The 20,170-nt window shown below is 39.6% G+C and overlaps 1 protein-coding gene across 3 annotated transcripts; it reads left to right on the top strand.

The window, feature by feature from the left end:
* The first annotated feature begins 10,935 nt into the window (after positions 1–10,935).
* On the top strand, positions 10,936–16,268 carry ZNF281 (zinc finger protein 281). Of its 3 annotated transcripts, none has more exons than XM_023224714.2 (2): positions 10,936–11,243; positions 11,466–16,268. In XM_023224714.2, exon 2 carries the CDS (start codon positions 11,484–11,486, stop codon positions 14,187–14,189), a length of 2,706 nt encoding a protein of 901 aa, XP_023080482.1. In that variant the 5' UTR covers positions 10,936–11,243; positions 11,466–11,483; the 3' UTR covers positions 14,190–16,268. The 3 variants fall into 3 exon arrangements, with proteins under 3 accessions (XP_023080482.1, XP_023080483.1, XP_023080484.1); XM_023224715.2 differs by having other exon boundaries at positions 11,128–11,243; positions 11,470–16,264; XM_023224716.3 differs by having other exon boundaries at positions 11,235–11,256; positions 11,470–16,268.
* Positions 16,269–20,170: the final 3,902 nt, after the last annotated feature.

Genomic DNA, 20,170 nt, shown 5'->3' with positions numbered 1-20,170 from the left:
CTGGGTGTGGTGGTGCATGTCTGTAGTCCCAGCTATTAGGGAGGCTGAGGTGGGAGGACTGATTGAGCTCAGGAAGTCAAGGCTGCAGTGAGCCATGATCGCACCACTGCACTCCAGTCTGGGCAACAGAGCGAGACCCTGTCTCAAGAAAAAAGAAAAGAAAAAAGGAAAGATATTCTCCTTTATGTCACTCAGTATTGCTCTTAGGAAATATGTTTTGTGAAAAATAGATCTTATTATTGCACAATGGGAACCAGGTAGTAACCCACGACGTTCTCTTTCTTGGGTTGGCCATCCGGAGTGAAGTGAAATTTCTGTTGGAATTATTTTATCTTTCCCTGGGCTTCTGACTTCTTTCAGATTTTATTTTTGGCCAGGTGTGGTGGCTCACGCCTGTAATCCCAACACTTTGGGAGGCCCAGGCGGGTGGATCACTTGAAGCCAGGAGTTCAAGACCAGTCCCGGCCAACATGGTGAAACCCCATCTCTACTAAAAATACAAAAATTAGCTGGGCGTGGTGGTGCATGCCTGTAGTTCCAGCTACTTGGGAGGCTGAGGCAGGAGATTTGCTTGAACCCAGGAGGCGGGGGTTGCAGTGAGCTGAGATCCCAGCACTTCAGTCCAGCCTGGTCAACAGAGTGAGGCTCTGCCTCAAAACAAAAAACAAAAACAAAAACAAACCCAGATTTTGGCCAGTGTGGTGGCTCACACCTGTAATCGCAGCACTTTGGGAGGCCGAGGTGGGTGGATCATTTGAGGTCAGGAGTTAGAGACCAGCCTCACCAACAAGGTGAAACCTCACCTTTACTAAAAATACAAAAAATAGCTGGGCATAGTGGTGCATGTCTGTAATTCCAGCTACTTGGGAGGCTGAAGCAGGAGAATCACTTGAATCCGGGAGGTGGAGGTTGCAGTGAGCCGAGATCAGGCCATTGCATTCCAGCCTGGGCACCAAGAGCGAAACTCCGTCTCAAAACCAAAACAAAACTAAACAAAAACAGATTTTATTTTCAATTACCCAGTGATATACATAGATAGATATAGTTATATGTATGTATTAAACATATAGGTGTGTATATTATATATATAAAAATCTAAGAGAATAGAAATAATATATTTATTTCTATTTATATATATGACTTATGTATATACACATTTTTCATATATATATACATGCTAGGATAGTTAGAAGTAAAATCTAAAAAAAATCAGAAGCCCAGAAAAAAGAGAAAATAGTTCTACCAGGAATTTCATTACAGTACATATAATAAATACATTTCAGCTGGGCACCTCTAGTCCAGTTGCTATGGAGGTTGAGGTAGGAAGATCACTTGAGCCTAGGAATTCGAGGCTGCAGTTGCTTTGATCACATCTATGAATAGCTACTCCACTCTAGTCTGGGCAAAATAGAGAGGCACTCTCTCTTGAAAACTAAATAAAGGCCGGGTGCGGTGGCTCAAACCTGTAATCCCAGCTCTTTGGGAGGCCGAGACGGGCGGATCATGAGGTCAGGAGATCGAGACCAGCCTGGCTAACACGGTGAAACCCCATCTCTACTAAAAAAAATACAAAAAACTAGCTGGGCGAGGTAGCGGGCGCCTGTAGTCCCAGCTACTCGGGAGACGGAGCTTGCAGTGAACTGAGATCAGGCCACTGCACTCCAGCCTGGGCCACAAAGCGAGACTCCGTCTCAAAAAAAAAAAAAGAAAACTAAATAAATAAAAGTAAAAATAAGCCCGTTTAAAAAATAAACATACCTTAAATCAACCCACTTTTTTGTTCAAATTTATTGTAGTCCTTATATTAAAATAAGAATCTAGAAAAAAAATCCAAGTTTACCTCCAAATCAAATCAATATTTCATATGTCAGTCTTATATTTCAATCCTTATTTGTGTGCAGATTGTTTTCTATATTTACAGTAACATAATACATAGAATTTTATATTCCACCTCTTCTCTTGATAACATCAGCATGTTTTTCTACTTTGCTCTGTCTCACTTGTTTCTTCTTTTCTGTTTTTTTTTTTTTTTTTTTTTTTTGAGATGGAGTTTCACTCTTGTCACCAGGCTGGAGTGCAGTGGCCTGGGTGTGGCACTGCACACTTCATGATTGTTACATGAAGTGTAACAATCTTGGCTCACCAACCTCCGCCTCCTGGGTTCAAGTGATTCTCCTGCCTCAGTCTCCCAAGTAGCTGCGATTACAGGTGCTCGCCACCATGCCAGGCTAATTTTTATATTTTTAGTAGAGACGAGGTTTCACCATGTTGGCCAGAGTGGTCTCCAACACCTGAACTCTGGTGATCCACCTGCCTTGGCCTCCTAAAGTGCTGAGATTATAGACATGAGCCACAACGCCCCGCCTGTCTCACTTGTTTCTGACTTACCTCCTCTTCCTCTTATCCTTACCATTAGGAAACCAGTGACAACAGTTTGGTGTGCATCCTTGCACATCTTTCTCCTGTATAATTATTAATAGTTACATTTGGACAGAGGAAGGGAGAGTTTTGCTATTTGTTTTATAAAACTAAGAATATATAACATAATGCGGCCGGGCGCGGTGGCTCAAGCCTGTAATCCCAGCACTTTGGGAGGCCGAGACGGGCGGATCACGAGGTCAGGAGATCGAGACCATCCTGGCTAATATGGTGAAACCTCGTCTCTAATAGAAAATACAAAAAACTAGCCGGGCGACGAGGCGGGCGCCTGTAGTCCCAGCTACTCGGGAGGCTGAGACAGGAGAATGGCGTGAACCCGGGAGGTGGAGCTTGCAGTGAGCTGAGATCCGGCCACTGCACTCCAGCCTGGGCGGCAGAGCAAGACCCCGGCCCAAAAAAAAAAAAAAAAAACATAATGCATCTTTTCCTCTTGTTTTTTTTGTTTAACTATGCAAGGACATCCCTCCAGACTAATATAGCTCCAACTCATTCTTTTAGTTGCCTAATATCCTGAGGGATAAAGATACCACAATTTTTTCAGCTGTTCTCGTGTTGAAGGGCATTCAAGTTGTTTCTAGTTCTTTGCCACTGTGCACAATGCTGCAACAAGCAACCTCAAAAATACATATCCTTGCACACTAATGCTTTTGTTTCTGTAGGATGTAATCCCCAAAATGGGAAATGTTTATAGAAAGTAGATTGGGGCCGTGCGCAGTGGCTCACGCCTGTAATCCCAGCACTTTGGGAGGCCAAGTCTGGCGGATCATGAGGTTAGGAGATTGAGACCATCCTGGCTAACACAGTGAAACCCCCTCTCTACTAAAAATACAAAAAATTAGCCAGGTGTGGTGGCGGGCACCTGTAGTCCCAGATACTTGGGAGGCTGAGGCAGGAGAATCGCTTGAACCCGGGAGGCGGAGGTTGCAGTGAGCTGAGATCATGCCACTGCACTCCAGCCTGGGTAACAAGCGAGACTCCATCTCAAAACAAAAACAAACACAAACAGACAAAACAAACAAACAAAAGAGAAAGTAGATTGGAACAGGATTTATAAATATATAAAAGTACACAGCGTAGTAACATACACTCAGAAAAGTTTAGTAAATGATGACAATGATAAGAATATTTGACAATACGGTTACCTAGCAGTCTTTTTTTGATGGTAAAAGGTATGTTTCCCAGCAACCAGAAAGTATACGTCATTGAATGAGAATCTATAAGGAAAGTACAAGAGACACAAACTGGCCCATAGCAACTGAGAATCATTGTTGTCAACAATATTTCTTGTTGTACTTGTTAGGTGGAGGACCAGGGTTACTCAAAACCCTGTTACCAAATACTGAGTCCCTGACCCTATGAGCTAATCAAGCTGCAATATGCTTTTAATAAACCTGAGCTTCCAAAAGTCTCACCAATTGCATTATCTTGAAGCTAGTGACTTAAGAGTTATGAAGTTGTTGGCTGGGCGCGGTGGCTCACACCTGTAATCCTAGCACTTTGTGAGGCCGAAGCAGGCAGATCACGAGGTCAGGAGATCAAGACCATCCTGGTTAAAATGGTGAAACCCCGTCTCTACTAAAAATACAAAAAATTAGCTGGGCGTGGTGGCGGGTGCCTGTAGTCCCAGCTACTCAGGAGGCTGAGGCAGGAGAATGGCATGAACCCGGGAGGCAGAGCTTGCAGCGAGCTGAGATCGCGCCACTGCACTCCAGCCTGGGCGAAAGAGCAAGATTCCGTCTCAAAAAAAAAAAAAGAGTTATGAAGGTGTCTAGATAAGGTGTGTGAAAGAGCATTATGTTAGGAGTCAAACACTAATCCTTGGCTCTGCCAACTTGTCAGCATTGTGGCACTGTGAGCAAGCCTTGAAATCCCCATATATAAGAATAAAGCTAATAATACTCACACGGCCTCCTTTGCAATGTTGTAGTGAAGAACAAATGGATTTATGTAATGAAAGTGCTTGAGAGAGCTATCCAGATATTAGCACTGTTAATACTATTCCGATTCCTGAGGAGGCGATGTACTATGTACGGGGCACCTTTCCTGTTCTTTGTATTGCCAAGAAAGAACATATTACCACTTAAAGAAGATTGATTCTGTAACAATCATGAAGTGCACTATAAAAATACAGATCAATATAACAACAACAGACTTGATGTCAACCACTGAATCTATTTGAAGATAATGCTCAAGACTTCTAGAACAAGGCCGGGCACGGTGGCTCAAGCCTGTAATCCCAGCACTTTGGGAGGCTGAGACGGGCGGATCATGAGGTCAGGAGATCGAGACCATCCTGGCTAACACGGTGAAACCCCGTCTCTACTAAAAATACAAAAAACTAGCCGGGCGAGGTGGCGGGCGCCTGTAGTCCCAGCTACTCGGGAGGCTGAGGCAGGAGAATGGCGTGAACCCGGGAGGCGGAGCTTGCAGTGACCTGAGATCCGGCCACTGCACTCCAGCCCAGGAGACACCGCAAGACTCCGTCTCAAAAAAAAAAAAAAAAAAAAAGACTTCTAGAACAGTGTAAATATTTACAAAGGCGCATGAGTTTTCAATGTTTCGTAGATAAATGAGAATGAAATCATCGAGAATTTTTTTTTCTCTTTCCCTTAGTTTCTATTTTTAACTTCTGTACAGTATCAGTATCAGATGTAATATCCTGGTGTTCTTTCCCAACTCCTGGCCCCTGCCCATAAAGTACACTCATGCTACAGGAATCCAGCCTCACTTTGGATGCTTCCTGCCCAATTACTGTTATTTTTACTGTGACTAAAACATTGAGAAATAGGTACCTCTATAGAAAATACTTCATATATTAATACATTACAGAACTATGGATGAAATAGTGGAAACCATCTAACAGACATGAGGGATCATTCAATTCAGAAATGTGGCATACTTTCAGTATTCACTCCTTAGTAGGACAGAATGTTGCTATAAGGAGTTCCAGAAATCGCAGTGCCAGTTGAAGATTGGCAGTTGGTTCCTTCCAGCTGTTCTTAAAGGTATTCTCTCTGCAGGAATTTAAAAAGTGGTTCACAGTTATAGCTTAAGATGTTTATGTTCAGCTGTTTCTGTTTCGATTCTTCTCTTTGAGAAAATAGGATGTTTTCTAGTAGTGAAGGGTTTATGAAGTTCTGTGGCATTAGATCTAAATGATCACGACTATGAATAGCTGGTAAAATTAGTGGAGAAAAAAAGTCATGTGTGGGGCATACAATTATGGGGCATAAAATTAGTTACAAAAAAACTAATTTTTATTGTTCATGTTATACGTTTCAACTGGTTGTGGCAGCATCAGGTAGACACCCCAAGCGAAAGAGAAGCAGAGAGTCCTTGGCATGATTTCAGGTTTCAGACTCCCTCATGGTCTTTAGAAACATCTTTCGGGGGCTTCCTTATGATGCTGTTAGGTGTACATCTGATGAGGACGGGGAAAAGAGAAAAAGCTTTTGAGATGGAAGCTGCCTTTATCTAAAATCCTTTTAAAATCTAAATCCTGTTTTCAAAAGGAGTATTTTTGTTGTGATTATTTTACATTTAAGGGTTAAATGTATTAAAATTAAAAATATACAATAAGTAACATGGTAGTGTAGTACATAAAAATATGAAGCATACTCTACTTTCTCAGTTTACCAAGACATGGGGAAAAAATAAAACTTAGAAGACAGATAAATTATAGCAGTGATTATACCATTACTAAAGTGCTCTTTGATTTTCTTTTTCTTTTTTTTTTTTTAGAGATAGGATCTCACTCTGTTGCCAGGATGGACTGGAGTGCAGTGGTGCGATCACAGCTCACTGCAGCTTCTAACTCCTGGGCTCAAGTGATCCTCTCATCTCCTGAGTAGTTGAGACTACAAGCATGCAGCACCATGCCCGGCTGACTTTTAAGTTTTTGGTAGAGATAGGGTCTTGCTATTGTTGCCATGCTTGTCTCAAACTCCCAGCCTCAAGCGATCCTCCTGTCTTAGCCTCCCAAAGAGTTGGGATTTCAGGCATGAACCTGGCCAGCTCTTTGATTTTCAAAGCATCATATAGATTTCATATAAACAGCTGGGTTTCTTATACAGAAACAATAATGCATGTTTTTCAATGTTCAGGGAATTTTATTTATTCAGGAACTCGTCTACTGTACAAAGCAAAAATTCCTATCTCATAAATAGTATTAAAATTTGAGTGACTTACCCTTAATTTTTTATTTGTGTAGCAAAATAAGGAATAAAAAATGAACAATTATTGAGGGAAGAGGAACTCTTAATTATCTTAGAGTTTTTACATAAATCAGAAAAAAGATTTTTTTCTTGAACTATTTAGAATTATCCAGAATTGGGGCAAACAAGTAGCCTATAAAATGAGTACTAAACTCAAGTACTGAGTGGCTTGAATTTAGTCTGCACTAGATAGATCTTGATGAAGGCTATTGGAAGGAGGAAAGTGAGTATGGTATTGAACTTTGGGACATTGTGTATACACAGTTAAAAAAAAGTGTAGCTATAGTTGAATTTTTAAAAGTTTATTATCGAAATGGAAATTGTTTATTGTTTATAACTTTTCATTATTCTTATTAATATAAATGTATACATTGCAACAGTTTTAGATTCTGAAATTATAAAGGTAGTAGTATTGAAAAGAATTAGATCTGTTATAATGAATATACCATATTAATGTAAAATGTTAATAATAGAGGAAACTGGGGATGGATATATGCAAACTGTTAGTACTTTTTTTTTTTCTTGAGATGGAGTTTCACTCTTATCGCCCAGGCTGGTATGTAGGGGTGTGATCTCTGCTCACCGCAATCTCTGCCTCCCGGGTTCAAGTGATTCTCCTGCCTCAGCCTTCTTAGTAGCTGGGATTACAGGCATGTGCCACTATGCCCGGCTAATTTTTGTATTTTTAGTAGAGATGAGGTTTCACCATGTTGGCCAGGCTGGTCTTGAACTCCTGACCTCAAGTGATCGGCCCGCCTTGCCCGATCCCCAGCACTCCGAAAGTGCTGGGAATACAGGCGAGAGCCACTGCACCCAGCCTGAGTACTATCTTATCAATTTTTCTGTAAAACTAAAATTGTTCTAAAAAACAAAGTCTAATTAAAAAGAAACTAATAGAAAACAAGAATCACTAGTTTTATACAATCCCTTTGTTCTGGGATTGTTTCCATTATCTGTAAAATCTAAGCATTCAGAGATAAACAAATATTAAAATATTCCTTTAATATTTTCCTTGGGAAAGTATCATATTACTTAACTATTTGAACCATTTCCAGATTTAGTACAGACTCCTATTTAATAGTTGGTTTGTTAGTACCTAACAAGAATGCTACAATATAGATTTTTATTTCCTCACCAAAGTGAAAATTTTTGCTGTCTGTTTTCTGTAAGTTTAAAGCATGTAGGTTTTATTTTCTTTTAAAAGTTAAGATTTTAGAGTTAAGAGTGCGGTTCAATTTATATTTTCTAATTAATTAAGCATTTTCTAAAGCTAAAGACTGATTAACATCTTTGGAATATTTATTACATATATAGATTACAATAAAAGTGTATGAAGTTCACAACAGATGGTAATGTGAAATTTTATCTTGAGCTGGTATTTCAAGTATTGTTTTAAAACCTATTTATACTTATTACCTTAAGTTTATTCTTTTAGCTGCTTTATAATTTGTTTTTCAAATTTTAACCCTGTTGAAGATTGTAACAAATCTATTCTAGTTGCTACAGTCTAAAACAGTGCTTGGAAATACTGATGCTTAGTGTTATTTCTATGATTACTTTAATAACATTTCCTGAGTTTAATTTTTTCATTACCCAGCTATCTTTCAGAACTGGTATACTGATTTTTCTAATTAATATTCTTTGTACTTGGGATGGTATTTTTATTTTGTACTTCTAAAGAATTGAATAGCATAACCACTATAAGTGATGTGCTTGCTATGTTATCATATAAATGCTCAAGGTACACCTTCTAATGTTGAAAAATAGGAAAATAAATTGACCTTGATGAAGTGTGTCTTCTTTTGTCTGTTCCCAGGAAAGTTTATTTCAGGTATTTCTACTGCTGAAATGATTAGCGTTAACAGCTTTTCCCCTCCATTTTATTTTACAGGGTCTCTTCATCTTCCTGATATATGGGGTGTACAACACAGAGGTAAGTCTGCTTGGAGTATCTCAAGGCTGACAGAGTGAATGAGAGAAATGACAGGTTTCTTATCTTGATAACTGAGGAACAAAGTTGGTTTTTCATATGAGTGTCCTACTGCCCTTCATGCTTGGACTAGCTTATATGCATCCCAGCTTACCATTAAACACTGACACCCTGAATAAAGGGACAGCCTCATTTCTCATAGGCATTGACTAATATCTTACGACTGCCTTAAGTTTTTGAACTTTCAGTCTTTAACACTTAGCTATTGTAGAAAAAAAACAAAAAACAAACAAACAAAAAAAACTCAGCCTCTCCTATACTCTCACTCAACAATCAACACAGAAGATTTCTGTGACCAAATGTGTAGGGGTTTCTCCCCACACACTGAGGAAACAATCGATTCTGCAGCAGACACCACCGGGGTGTTCTCCAATTCAATTGTGACACTATCTACCTGGAGACAGCATCAGATCCCACAGATTAAGAGCCCAGGCCTACAAGACTGGCCCCACTTCAGATGCCAATCACAAGCCCCAGGTTGTTTTACCTGTGCTTCTGACTGACCAGCTATAAATCGGGGTTCCCATGACCTCGTCCTTGGGCTTGATTAATTTGCTAGAGCAGTTCGTAGAACACAGGCAAATACTTACGTTTTCCAGTTTACTATTAAGGACATTACAAAGGCTATCGATGAACACCAGATGAAGAAATGGATGGAGGAAGGTATGTGGGAAGGGGCGTGGAGCTTCCATGCCCTTTCCGGGTGCGCCACCCTCCCGGAACCTTCACGGTTCGCTTACAGGAAGCTTTCCAAACCCTGTCCTTTTTAGGTTTTTATGGAGGCTTCATTATACAGGCATGATTGATTAAATCGTTGGCTATTGGAGATCAACTTAACCTTCAATCCCTCTCTCCTCCCCGGAGGTCGGGGGGTGGGACTCAAAGTCCCAAACTCTAATTCTGCCTTGGTCTTTCCGGTGACCAGCCCCCATCCTGAAGCTACCTAGGGGTTGCCAGCCATCATCAGTCGCTTCATTAGCATACAAAAAGACATTTATTACTTTGCAGATTCCAAGGATTTTAGCAGTTGTGTGCCACAAAACGGTTCAAAGTCCAAATATATATTTCACAATATCACAACTATACTTGACAGAATTAAAGTGTCAGTTTAAGTAGTGGAATACTTACAGGTTGTTTCATGGGATTAGAAAAAAAGCAATGACTTCTTATCTCAAAATGCTCATTAAATATCGTCCTTAAATTTTTTAGGGCAGGCTCAGAGAGGTCCATGAGCATTAGTAAATAATCCCTATGGTTTCGATTGTGAAATTTCTCAGAGAATTTATTATTTAATTATGAGAAATTATTTAGCTAGAAACATTGTAATGTACATGTAATTTCATTAAGAAAACATACTACGTAAATAAGCTGTTGTCATAGTTCTGGTTCTTTTATTTAAAATTTCTCATTTATAAATATCCTTTTCTAGGAAAATGTCTGGTTTAGATTTCTGCATGCTTAACATGAAATCGAGTGCCTTGTGCACATTAGGCACTGAATAAATATTTGTTGTTGGATTTTGTTGATATAACTTCGATTTTAAGATTTTACTTCATTATTTTCCTTTACGAGAAAAATTTCTAAATTTGCAATGAGTTTCTCGGCATTCTGTACTGGCGAGGAAAGAGTGGATCCTAGCAGAGCTCTTAGAATGGCCTGGTGGTTAATTTTGCATAAACAATATAAAGGGCCAGGCATTTATAACGTGGCAAACAGACTGATTAGCCAGGCTAAGGTATGGGGGCATTTAAATAAGATGTGATGATAATGAAGTATGTGTGTGGGCGTGTTTTACAGGACTGCTGCACCTGGATTACGCTCGGTTTCCTCTTCCAGTAGCCTTCAGGAAGGTTGGCAGTAAGACAAGATTTTTTTTGCTTTTTTTTTTTTTTTTGCAACGGTACCACTAATTGCGGTTTCAAAGCAGGCTCCTCCTATAAATGCAAAGTATATGCGCCCATTATTAGTGCTTCCAAATTCAAAGGGATAACATAAGCACCTGTTTTAATAAATGTTGAGCATTTGGAGTTGAATGCTTCTTGATAGAATCAAAAGTGCCCTCAATGATCCACTTCTGAGTTTGAATTTTATTTCAAGACCTGGATTGCAAAACCTAGAGTGAAGAAAGCCCTAATATTGAATCCTCAGTTTCCCCCACCTTCTCTTTCAGCCCCTTTCTCTGCATCTCCCACGCCACACTGTAGTACGGTCCCCTGTAACTTCCCGCCCCTTGGATTCCACCTCCTGAGCGTTTTTCCCCCAGAAACCCTCAACCACTTTCATCTCCTTCAGTGCAGCCCACCAATCACGCCTATGCGCCTCGAAAGCCCCTTTTTAGTAGGGCTCCAAATCTGCGCCTCTCCGGCCCTTGCTCCCCCGCCTCCGCCCAACCGCCCGAGTGATTGACAGGCCGACCGGGCGGAAGCTGCGGCGCAGGCGCCCTGGCTCCTCAGACCTCCCCTCTGGCCGGGTCGAGGAGTTCCCAGCAGACACTGCGCCGCGGCTGCGCAGTACACGGGAGGCTTTTAATTCCATTGTGGAGAGGACGGCGTTATTTTTATTAACTGGAGGCGACGGCGGCTGCGGCGGCGGCGGGACCCGTAAGTGTTGCCGGTGGGTCCAGGAGGGAGAGGGCGAGGCCTGGGGAAGAGTCGCAGGACCATGCGTGCCGGTGCCGGAGGCGACTGGGTTGGGAATTAGAGCTGGGCGCGTTGCGGTCTGGGCGGCGGCGCGGCGGGGTCCTTAGCGCTGCGGTGGTCCCGGCCCGGGGCCCGGTTCCACCTCCTTTCCTCCCTCTTCCCTCTTCCTCCTCCTTTCCTCAGCCAGGCCTCCTCCGGGGTATGAAAATCGGCAGTGGGTTCCTGAGTGGCGGCGGAGGTACCGGCAGTAGCGGTGGTAGCGGCTCCGGCGGCGGTGGTAGTGGCGGCGGCGGCGGCGGCGGCGGCGGCGGCGGCAGCAGCAGCAGCGGCAGGAGGGCAGAGATGGAACCCACCTTTCCCCAGGGTATGGTTATGTTCAACCACCGGCTTCCCCCGGTCACCAGCTTCACCCGGCCGGCGGGGTCGGCCGCCCCTCCCCCGCAATGCGTGTTATCCTCCTCTACCTCCGCAGCCCCGGCCGCTGAGCCCCCCCCTCCGCCAGCCCCGGACATGACTTTCAAGAAGGAGCCGGCGGCGTCAGTCGCGGCCTTCCCCTCGCAGAGGACCTCCTGGGGATTCTTGCAGTCTTTGGTTAGCATCAAACAGGAGAAACCCGCGGATCCTGAGGAGCAGCAGTCCCACCACCACCATCACCACCACCACTATGGGGGGCTGTTCGCTGGAGCTGAAGAGAGGTCTCCAGGCCTAGGAGGCGGTGAAGGGGGGAGTCACGGCGTCATCCAGGACCTCAGTATTCTCCACCAGCATGTCCAGCAGCAACCAGCTCAGCACCACCGCGACGTATTGCTCAGCAGCAGTAGCAGGACTGATGACCACCATGGCAGTGAGGAGCCAAAGCAGGACACTAATGTCAAAAAGGCAAAAAGGCCAAAGCCAGAATCTCAGGGAATCAAAGCCAAGAGGAAGCCAAGTGCATCTTCCAAACCTTCTTTGGTCGGAGATGGAGAAGGTGCCATCCTCTCCCCAAGTCAGAAACCTCATATCTGTGATCACTGTAGTGCTGCTTTCCGAAGCTCCTATCATCTGCGGAGACATGTCCTCATTCATACAGGAGAAAGACCTTTCCAGTGCAGCCAGTGTAGTATGGGTTTCATTCAGAAATACCTACTACAGAGACATGAGAAAATTCATAGTAGAGAGAAGCCATTTGGATGTGATCAGTGCAGCATGAAGTTTATTCAGAAGTACCATATGGAGAGACACAAGAGGACACATAGTGGAGAAAAGCCATATAAGTGTGACACTTGCCAACAGTATTTTTCAAGAACTGATAGATTGTTGAAGCACAGGCGCACATGTGGTGAAGTCATAGTTAAAGGAGCCACTAGTGCAGAACCTGGGTCATCAAACCATAACAATATGGGTAATCTGGCTGTGTTGTCTCAGGGAAATACAAGTTCTTCAAGGAGAAAAACAAAGTCAAAAAGCATACCTATTGAAAATAAGGAACAGAAGACCGGTAAAACAAATGAATCACAAATTTCAAATAATATAAACATGCAGAGTTACTCAGTAGAAATGCCTACGGTGTCTTCCAGTGGAGGCATAATTGGCACTGGAATAGATGAACTGCAGAAAAGGGTGCCAAAATTGATCTTTAAGAAAGGAAGCAGAAAAAATACAGATAAAAACTACCTTAACTTTGTGTCACCATTACCAGACATAGTAGGACAGAAATCCTTGTCTGGAAAACCAAGTGGCTCACTTGGCATAGTATCAAATAATAGTGTGGAGACCATTGGTCTTCTCCAAAGTACAAGTGGCAAACAAGGTCAAATAAGTAGTAATTATGATGATGCCATGCAGTTTTCAAAGAAAAGAAGATATTTACCAACTGCCAGCAGCAACAGTGCCTTTTCTATAAACGTAGGACACATGGTCTCCCAACAGTCTGTCATTCAGTCTGCAGGTGTCAGTGTTTTGGACAATGAGGCGCCATTGTCACTTATTGACTCCTCAGCTCTAAATGCTGAGATTAAGTCTTGTCATGACAAGTCTGGAATTCCTGATGAGGTTTTACAAAGTATTTTGGATCAATACTCCAACAAATCAGAAAGCCAGAAAGAGGATCCTTTCAATATTACAGAACCACGAGTGGATTTACACACCTCAGGAGAACACTCAGAATTGGTTCAAGAAGAAAATTTGAGCCCAGGCACCCAAACACCTTCAAATGATAAAGCAAGTATGTTGCAAGAATACTCCAAATACCTCCAACAGGCTTTTGAAAAATCCACTAATGCAAGTTTTACTCTTGGACATGGTTTCCAATTTGTCAGTTTGTCTTCACCTCTCCATAACCACACTTTGTTTCCAGAAAAACAAATATACACTACGTCTCCTTTGGAGTGTGGTTTCGGCCAATCTGTTACCTCAGTGTTGCCATCTTCATTGCCAAAGCCTCCTTTTGGGATGTTGTTTGGATCGCAGCCAGGTCTTTATTTGTCTGCTTTGGATGCTACACATCAGCAGTTGACACCTTCCCAGGAGCTGGATGATCTGATAGATTCTCAGAAGAACTTAGAGACTTCATCAGCCTTCCAGTCCTCATCTCAGAAATTGACTAGCCAGAAGGAACAGAAAAACTTAGAGTCTTCAACAGGCTTTCAGATTCCATCTCAGGAGTTAGCTAGCCAGATAGATCCTCAGAAAGACATAGAGCCTAGAACAACGTATCAGATTGAGAACTTTGCACAAGCGTTTGGTTCTCAGTTTAAGTCGGGCAGCAGGGTGCCAATGACCTTTATCACTAACTCTAATGGAGAAGTGGACCATAGAGTAAGGACTTCAGTGTCAGATTTCTCAGGGTATACAAATATGATGTCTGATGTAAGTGAGCCATGTAGTACAAGAGTAAAGACACCCACCAGCCAGAGTTACAGGTAAGGTCCCAAAAGTGACCAGGCTGGGGGTCTTCTAATGTAATTTTGTTTTATTTTGACAACACTGCCATTGGAATGTTTCTACACGATCCTATTAAGAATAATGTGATGCCCTTTCAATGCAACTTTTCATATTTAGTTTATTTTGTTAGTGTGATTTTAGCTCTGTTTGTATTATGATTTTTAATCAAAATCAATAGATTAAAAATAGTTTGACATTCAAAGTGACAATGTTTAGCAATCAAATTTACATGTATAGATCGTCAGGGAATAGCCCAAATGTTTTAAATGCAAAAAAAAAAAAAAAAAAAAAGAAAAAAAAACAACAAAAAACCCTACAAAAAAAAAAAAACAAAAAAAAACTTTGTTTCTAGGATTAAGGTTATTCTAATTGCTTTACTCTCAGGAAAGTGTAATAACGCATGGGAATTCTGTACGTTATCACTGTAATGGAATATCCAATTTACAGATAGTATGATACACATTTCATCATTTAAGTAAGGGATCGAAAACATTTCAAATTGCTCTATCTGGGCTGATATACATTTCGTCATTTAAGTAAGGGATCGAAAACATTTCAAATTGCTATCTCCATCTGGGCTGATCCAAAATTCTGAGATTGTTGGCTACCTATATTTTGTTGCAGCTTTTAAATGTACTCTGAACTTCCAAACCACATTCATTCCAGCCTGGTAGAACAAATATTCTTGGATCTTTGATCAAAGCCTGGAATGATAGCTTTAATAAAAGAAGGAAAAAAAAAAAGCACCCTCTCTTTATCCCAACTGTAACAAGGCTGTAATTCCATCAAGTGATTCTACTGACATCTAGTACAGTGTTGAAACCCAAGTGGTTGGCTGGTTCTAGTATTAGAACTCAAGTTGAAATTATATGATTAACTGAAATTTGGGGTATGCATTATTTATTATACATGGCCTAAAACCATGTTCTTTTGTCTGTGCTGTTACATATTACCTACACTTCTGGGTTTTTTTTTTCTTGTTCTCAGCCTCTCTTTAAGAGTTCTTGGGCCTTCCTTATTCCCTCTTTCTATTTTGACAGTTTTAATTTTAGAACCATTTACATTCCAGTAGGTAATTATGCGCTTTTTATGCCTTAGGGCATCCAAATACAAAACAATAGGGTAAACATCCCCAAAACCCACCTTTTTAAAAAACAAAAAAAAACCCATACAGATTTCCATATATAATAAAACCCCATTAATAAGGTTATAATTCCAACTGGTGATGTAACTCCTGTGAGGGATGATGTGTCTGCATATAGTAATAACATCAGAACCTCTTTGTGAAATTGCGGCCTTTAATGTACATTTTAATAAAAGGGTGCATTAGTATTGTACAGGGGTCTTGTAAAGTCATCAAAACTTGCTATGAACTCTAATTGCCATTTGAAGCTACTGATAGGCAGTGGCTCTACTCTAAACTGCTTTTTAGCAATTGTATTTTTTTCCTGATTCTATTTTTTAATGTACTTTGATGTTTATGCTGATGAGTTTTTTATGTACTTTTGGTGATGTTTCAGTCTTATGTACTCTTCTGACGTCAGAAAAGTACCACTGGTTGTTTGCAGTCTTATTGTGTAATCAGCCTACCACAGGCTTCCATGTATAATAAAGTAATTAATATTGTGCAAGTGTAAAACACTTCTGTTATAAAAGCAGTGTTTGGAAAATAAGAAATATTAAAAATGGTTACAAAGTATTAGTTAATTTCCTTTTCCCACTTTCCTCCCTTTAGCTTTAGCAGCTAAAGGGTCACCAACTTGTCATTGCAAGATTCTTAGAAAATGTACTTAATCTTCTTAAATACACTCAGTACTAAAAAGTGTTTATTTCTTATTTCAGTAAGTGCGGTAAGTTCTATTGAGTACAGAGTACAAGCTGTAATCAAAGGATGGAGAGGACCTTTACCACTGTATCTCTTAAGCTGTATGATTTTTCTCCAGTTTGTTTTATACAGGTTTTGAATTTCTTTAACTTTTATTGTGTGTACTGAATACTGCATATGTATTATTCTGATTGTTTGCTCTAGTTTACTACCAATAAAAGTACTGTTAATCACAAAATTGAAGAAAGGAGATATTACTTAATATCCAGTACGTTTTTCAGAATTTTCTATTAACCTTTTTCTAAAATATTCACATCTGTGGTATAACCTGCAGTTTAGAGGCTTGTATTTTAATTGTATTTTTTTTTAACTTAGGTATTTTATGGTTCTCGGTTTATTTTAGTTGAAAATGGATTCAAGTCTGGGTGTGGTGGCTCACACCTGTAATCCTAGCACTTTGGGAGGCCAAGGCAGGTGAATTGCCTGAGCTCAGGAGCTCGAGACCAGTCTGGGCAACACAGTGAAACCCCGTCTGTACTAAAATACAAAAAAAGCAACTGGGCGTGGTGGCGTGTGCCTGTAGTCCCAGCTACTCAGGAGGCTGAGGCAGTAGAATTGCTTGAACCTGGGAGGTGGGGAGGTTGCAGTGAGCAGAGATTGTGTCACTGCGCTCCAGCCTGGGCGACAGAGCAAGACTCTGTCTCAAAAAAAAAATGGATTCAGATTTATATAATATTAAATTTTTGTTCTTCCATGTTACTCTGCACCCAAAACGTATTTAATGTTCATAAAATATTCATTATTTTATGACAACATGAAAACATTCAATGTTTTATGAACATTGAATACTTTATGAACATTGAGTATGTTTTAGGTGCATAATAATATGGAAGAATAGAAATTTAGTATTATATAAATCAGAATATGTTTTATTGAAATTGGGTTAGCCATCCTAATATTACTCCTGAGAAATTATTTATCGAGGCTTTATTTTAAATCAGATTCCAATATCTTCTGGTTTTAGGTGCATCCTTTTTTACCTCAAAAAGGTTGTAATATACTATGGCACCAGTTTTGGGAAGAAAATTTTTTTTAATTAAAAAGTTGTAATAAAATGACAGTATGATTTAGATTACAATGGTCTTGAGCATTTTAGGTAGGAAGAAGGTATTAAATCATAGCAATGTTTTAAAAAGTTGATAGTATAAATATTAGAAGGAAAGAGCTAAACCATATAAATAATGAAGATGCAGAAACTGAAAATTAGTAAATATGTAACGTATTAGTAAACTAATGGACATGAAGGAGAAAAAGTAGATCATAAGACAGTTGTGCTTTGAAATTTAGTGACTACAGAGTTGAGGAATTGGGAATAAAAGGGTAGAATAGGTCTTTGAGGCTTGGCTTTTTTTTGGTATGTGATAGTATTATAGGAAGTGATAAAGATATTAAGTATAAGCATGAATTTCTCTGTAGAGATCATCTGTACTGGTGAGTCTCTGTGATTAAGAAATAAGTTTTTTGTTTTTTGCCCGAGTGTATTTCCTAGATTTGGTTGTTTTCTTGAACAAGAGTGCTAAGCAGAATCTCAGTGATTACGCATTGAAATCCAACTTTTGACTTCTTTGCACAGGTGACTTATTCTCTGTTCTAGATTAGCACTTACAGATTGATTTTTTTTTTTTTTAACCTGCCTACCTGCCTTTATTTCTTCTGTGGAATGTCTGTCTCTGAATATGATCATTTTAAAATTAAGATTTTTTTTACTTTTAAGATGTTAAGGTATGAAGTAGGAAACAATGCTTTTGGATTTCTGTTGTGCTACTGGAAATTCAGAATAAGGACTACCATAATTTAGCAATTGCTGGTCAGTAATTTTGAGGTAATTTAATGAACAGTGGAAAAACATCTATAATTTTTAGCGTGTTTTTAAAAAGTTGCAAATTGATACAAATATTTCTACTTTAGTTTTCTGTATTATGCTCATCAGATGAGAGAGGCAAAAGTTTGTATTCATTCCTGTCATCTGGCATTTTGTAATTACTTGCCATTAGTAGCATTTAAGCCTGAACTGAGTGACAGTTTGAGCAATATGGCTTCATGAGGTCACATGGAATTTTTACCTTCCAAATTCATAAACTCTTGTTAAACAGAAGAACTTCCCTCACCAAAAATAATTAGCTTCTGAACTTAACTTCTACTTTTAGAGTAAAATATACCGAAAGACTTCATTTTCTGAGTTTTATGGTCTTCGTGTTTTCTATGATACATACTGATAGGATTTCATTTTTTAAATGTGGTGCAAGGCTCCTTTGTTAGTGCTATGATATGATCTATACATCATGCTGCGTGAGGTTATGTCAGTAATGTTCTATGAATATTTTGTCATGGGATCCCTCCTGGTATTTAAGAAGAGGGATCTGTGCTGGCTTACCAATCTGCTTGTACCCTCTATGAGATGATAAAGAATTACTGATAGATAGTGAGGGAAAATATTGTATTGTTATTTTTTTATATCCTTGGTAACATTTAAAATGAACATTAGCATGAACACAGCATCTTAGAATTCTGTTGTCTTATGCTTGACTGTATTTGAGTGTGACTAATTCTATTTAAATTCTTTGGCTTACTCATACAAGTGCTGCATAACGTTTTTTTTTGGGTCACAGACTCTGGACACCCGATAGAATTGATGGCCCCCCGCCCCCTGTATGTCAGCAGAGATATCAACAAATGAAAATGTGCAAGCCAGTCTACATGCTCACAAGACCTCCTCCAACTTTGAAATAAATTCTTAGTTATGGACCCTAGGTTAAGAATTTAGAAGACATCCTAAATATTGAAATTTTATTGCATAGATAATTAGGAAGTTAAAACCTAAGAAAATCATCAAATATTAGGGGTGCTTCTGAATTGATTTATCTGCAGTTTAACTACTTAGCATTTATGGAATGCATTTACAGAAAGCCATAGAGCTTTATGATAAGCTGGTCAAGTAATTAGTTGAATAGATTTTATAATTCTTTGCACTTCTCATCTGATAATAACTACCGTATAGGTAGTAGACTTGACAGTAGTTCAGTATTTTCTGTCAACAGTTGTGTTTATAACAATTACAGTCAACTGCTGTGGTTCTGCAGTTGCACAGAGTAGCTTTTGGCAAAAGTGAAAAAACCTACAACCAACCTACACCTTTTTACCTAGGAGGAATAATATTGAGTTCTTAATAACAGACTATACTTCATTATAGCCTGTGTTTGACTAGCTAGGTTCAAATGTACTGTGCATGATAAGCCTTGTAAAGCATGTTATATGTTGAAACTGGTATCTTGGGAAGTGTAGATAGAAGCTGGAGAAAAATTTAATGATTTGGAGCTTATACTCCAGAGGGGAAAATGTATTTCCCGTGTTTATAGAGAATAGAAGAATAATGGGCAGGGGTTGAGTGTAAAGTTAATTAAAGGATATCTTAGAATGGAGAAGAAAAGGAATAGATTTTGAAGGAAAATATCATATACATTCTATACTCAGTCACATTTGGAAAATAGGGAATATAACATTTACTCCAATATTAACTGTTAAAAGGGTAAAGGGGATCTTTAGTTGGAAAACTGTTCTGATTTTGCCGTTCTTTCAGTTCAGACTTATTTCAGTACTTTGGTTTGTTATGAACTTTAGAACCATTGTGGAGCAATTAATAAATAACTCTTAACAGACAACTGTGGTGAATTTCTGTTTACATGTCCAGTCTAGGAAAAAAATGGCTAATCTTTGTGTTTATGTATTAAATCTTTTCTTTGGTAACTCATAAAATCACACAGCTTCTATCAGTTGTTCAGAATTTTAAATAACTTTTTTCTTACTAAAACAATTGCAGTCAAAATTGTTATATGTGATCAAATGGCTATGAACAGAATTTAGGAATTAAGACCAAAGCTCTGAATCCACATTCTTTACCCACCAAAAAATAAATGTACAAATACAGTGTATAAAGGCATGTTGTGTTACAACAAAGGAAAAGTGTGAGTGGTTATAAAAAGTTGGAAACCTTTAATAATTATTTTTTTTGTTTTGCTTTGAAAAATGTTTGCAATTTTAACTTGCGACTAGTTCATTTGTTTATTCGACATTAGATAAG

This window comes from Piliocolobus tephrosceles, chromosome 1 (genome assembly GCF_002776525.5).
Source record: "Piliocolobus tephrosceles isolate RC106 chromosome 1, ASM277652v3, whole genome shotgun sequence".
Classification (NCBI taxonomy): domain Eukaryota; kingdom Metazoa; phylum Chordata; class Mammalia; order Primates; family Cercopithecidae; genus Piliocolobus; species Piliocolobus tephrosceles.
Note: the sequence above shows the minus strand (reverse complement) of the source record. Positions and strands in the feature narration are given on the sequence as shown.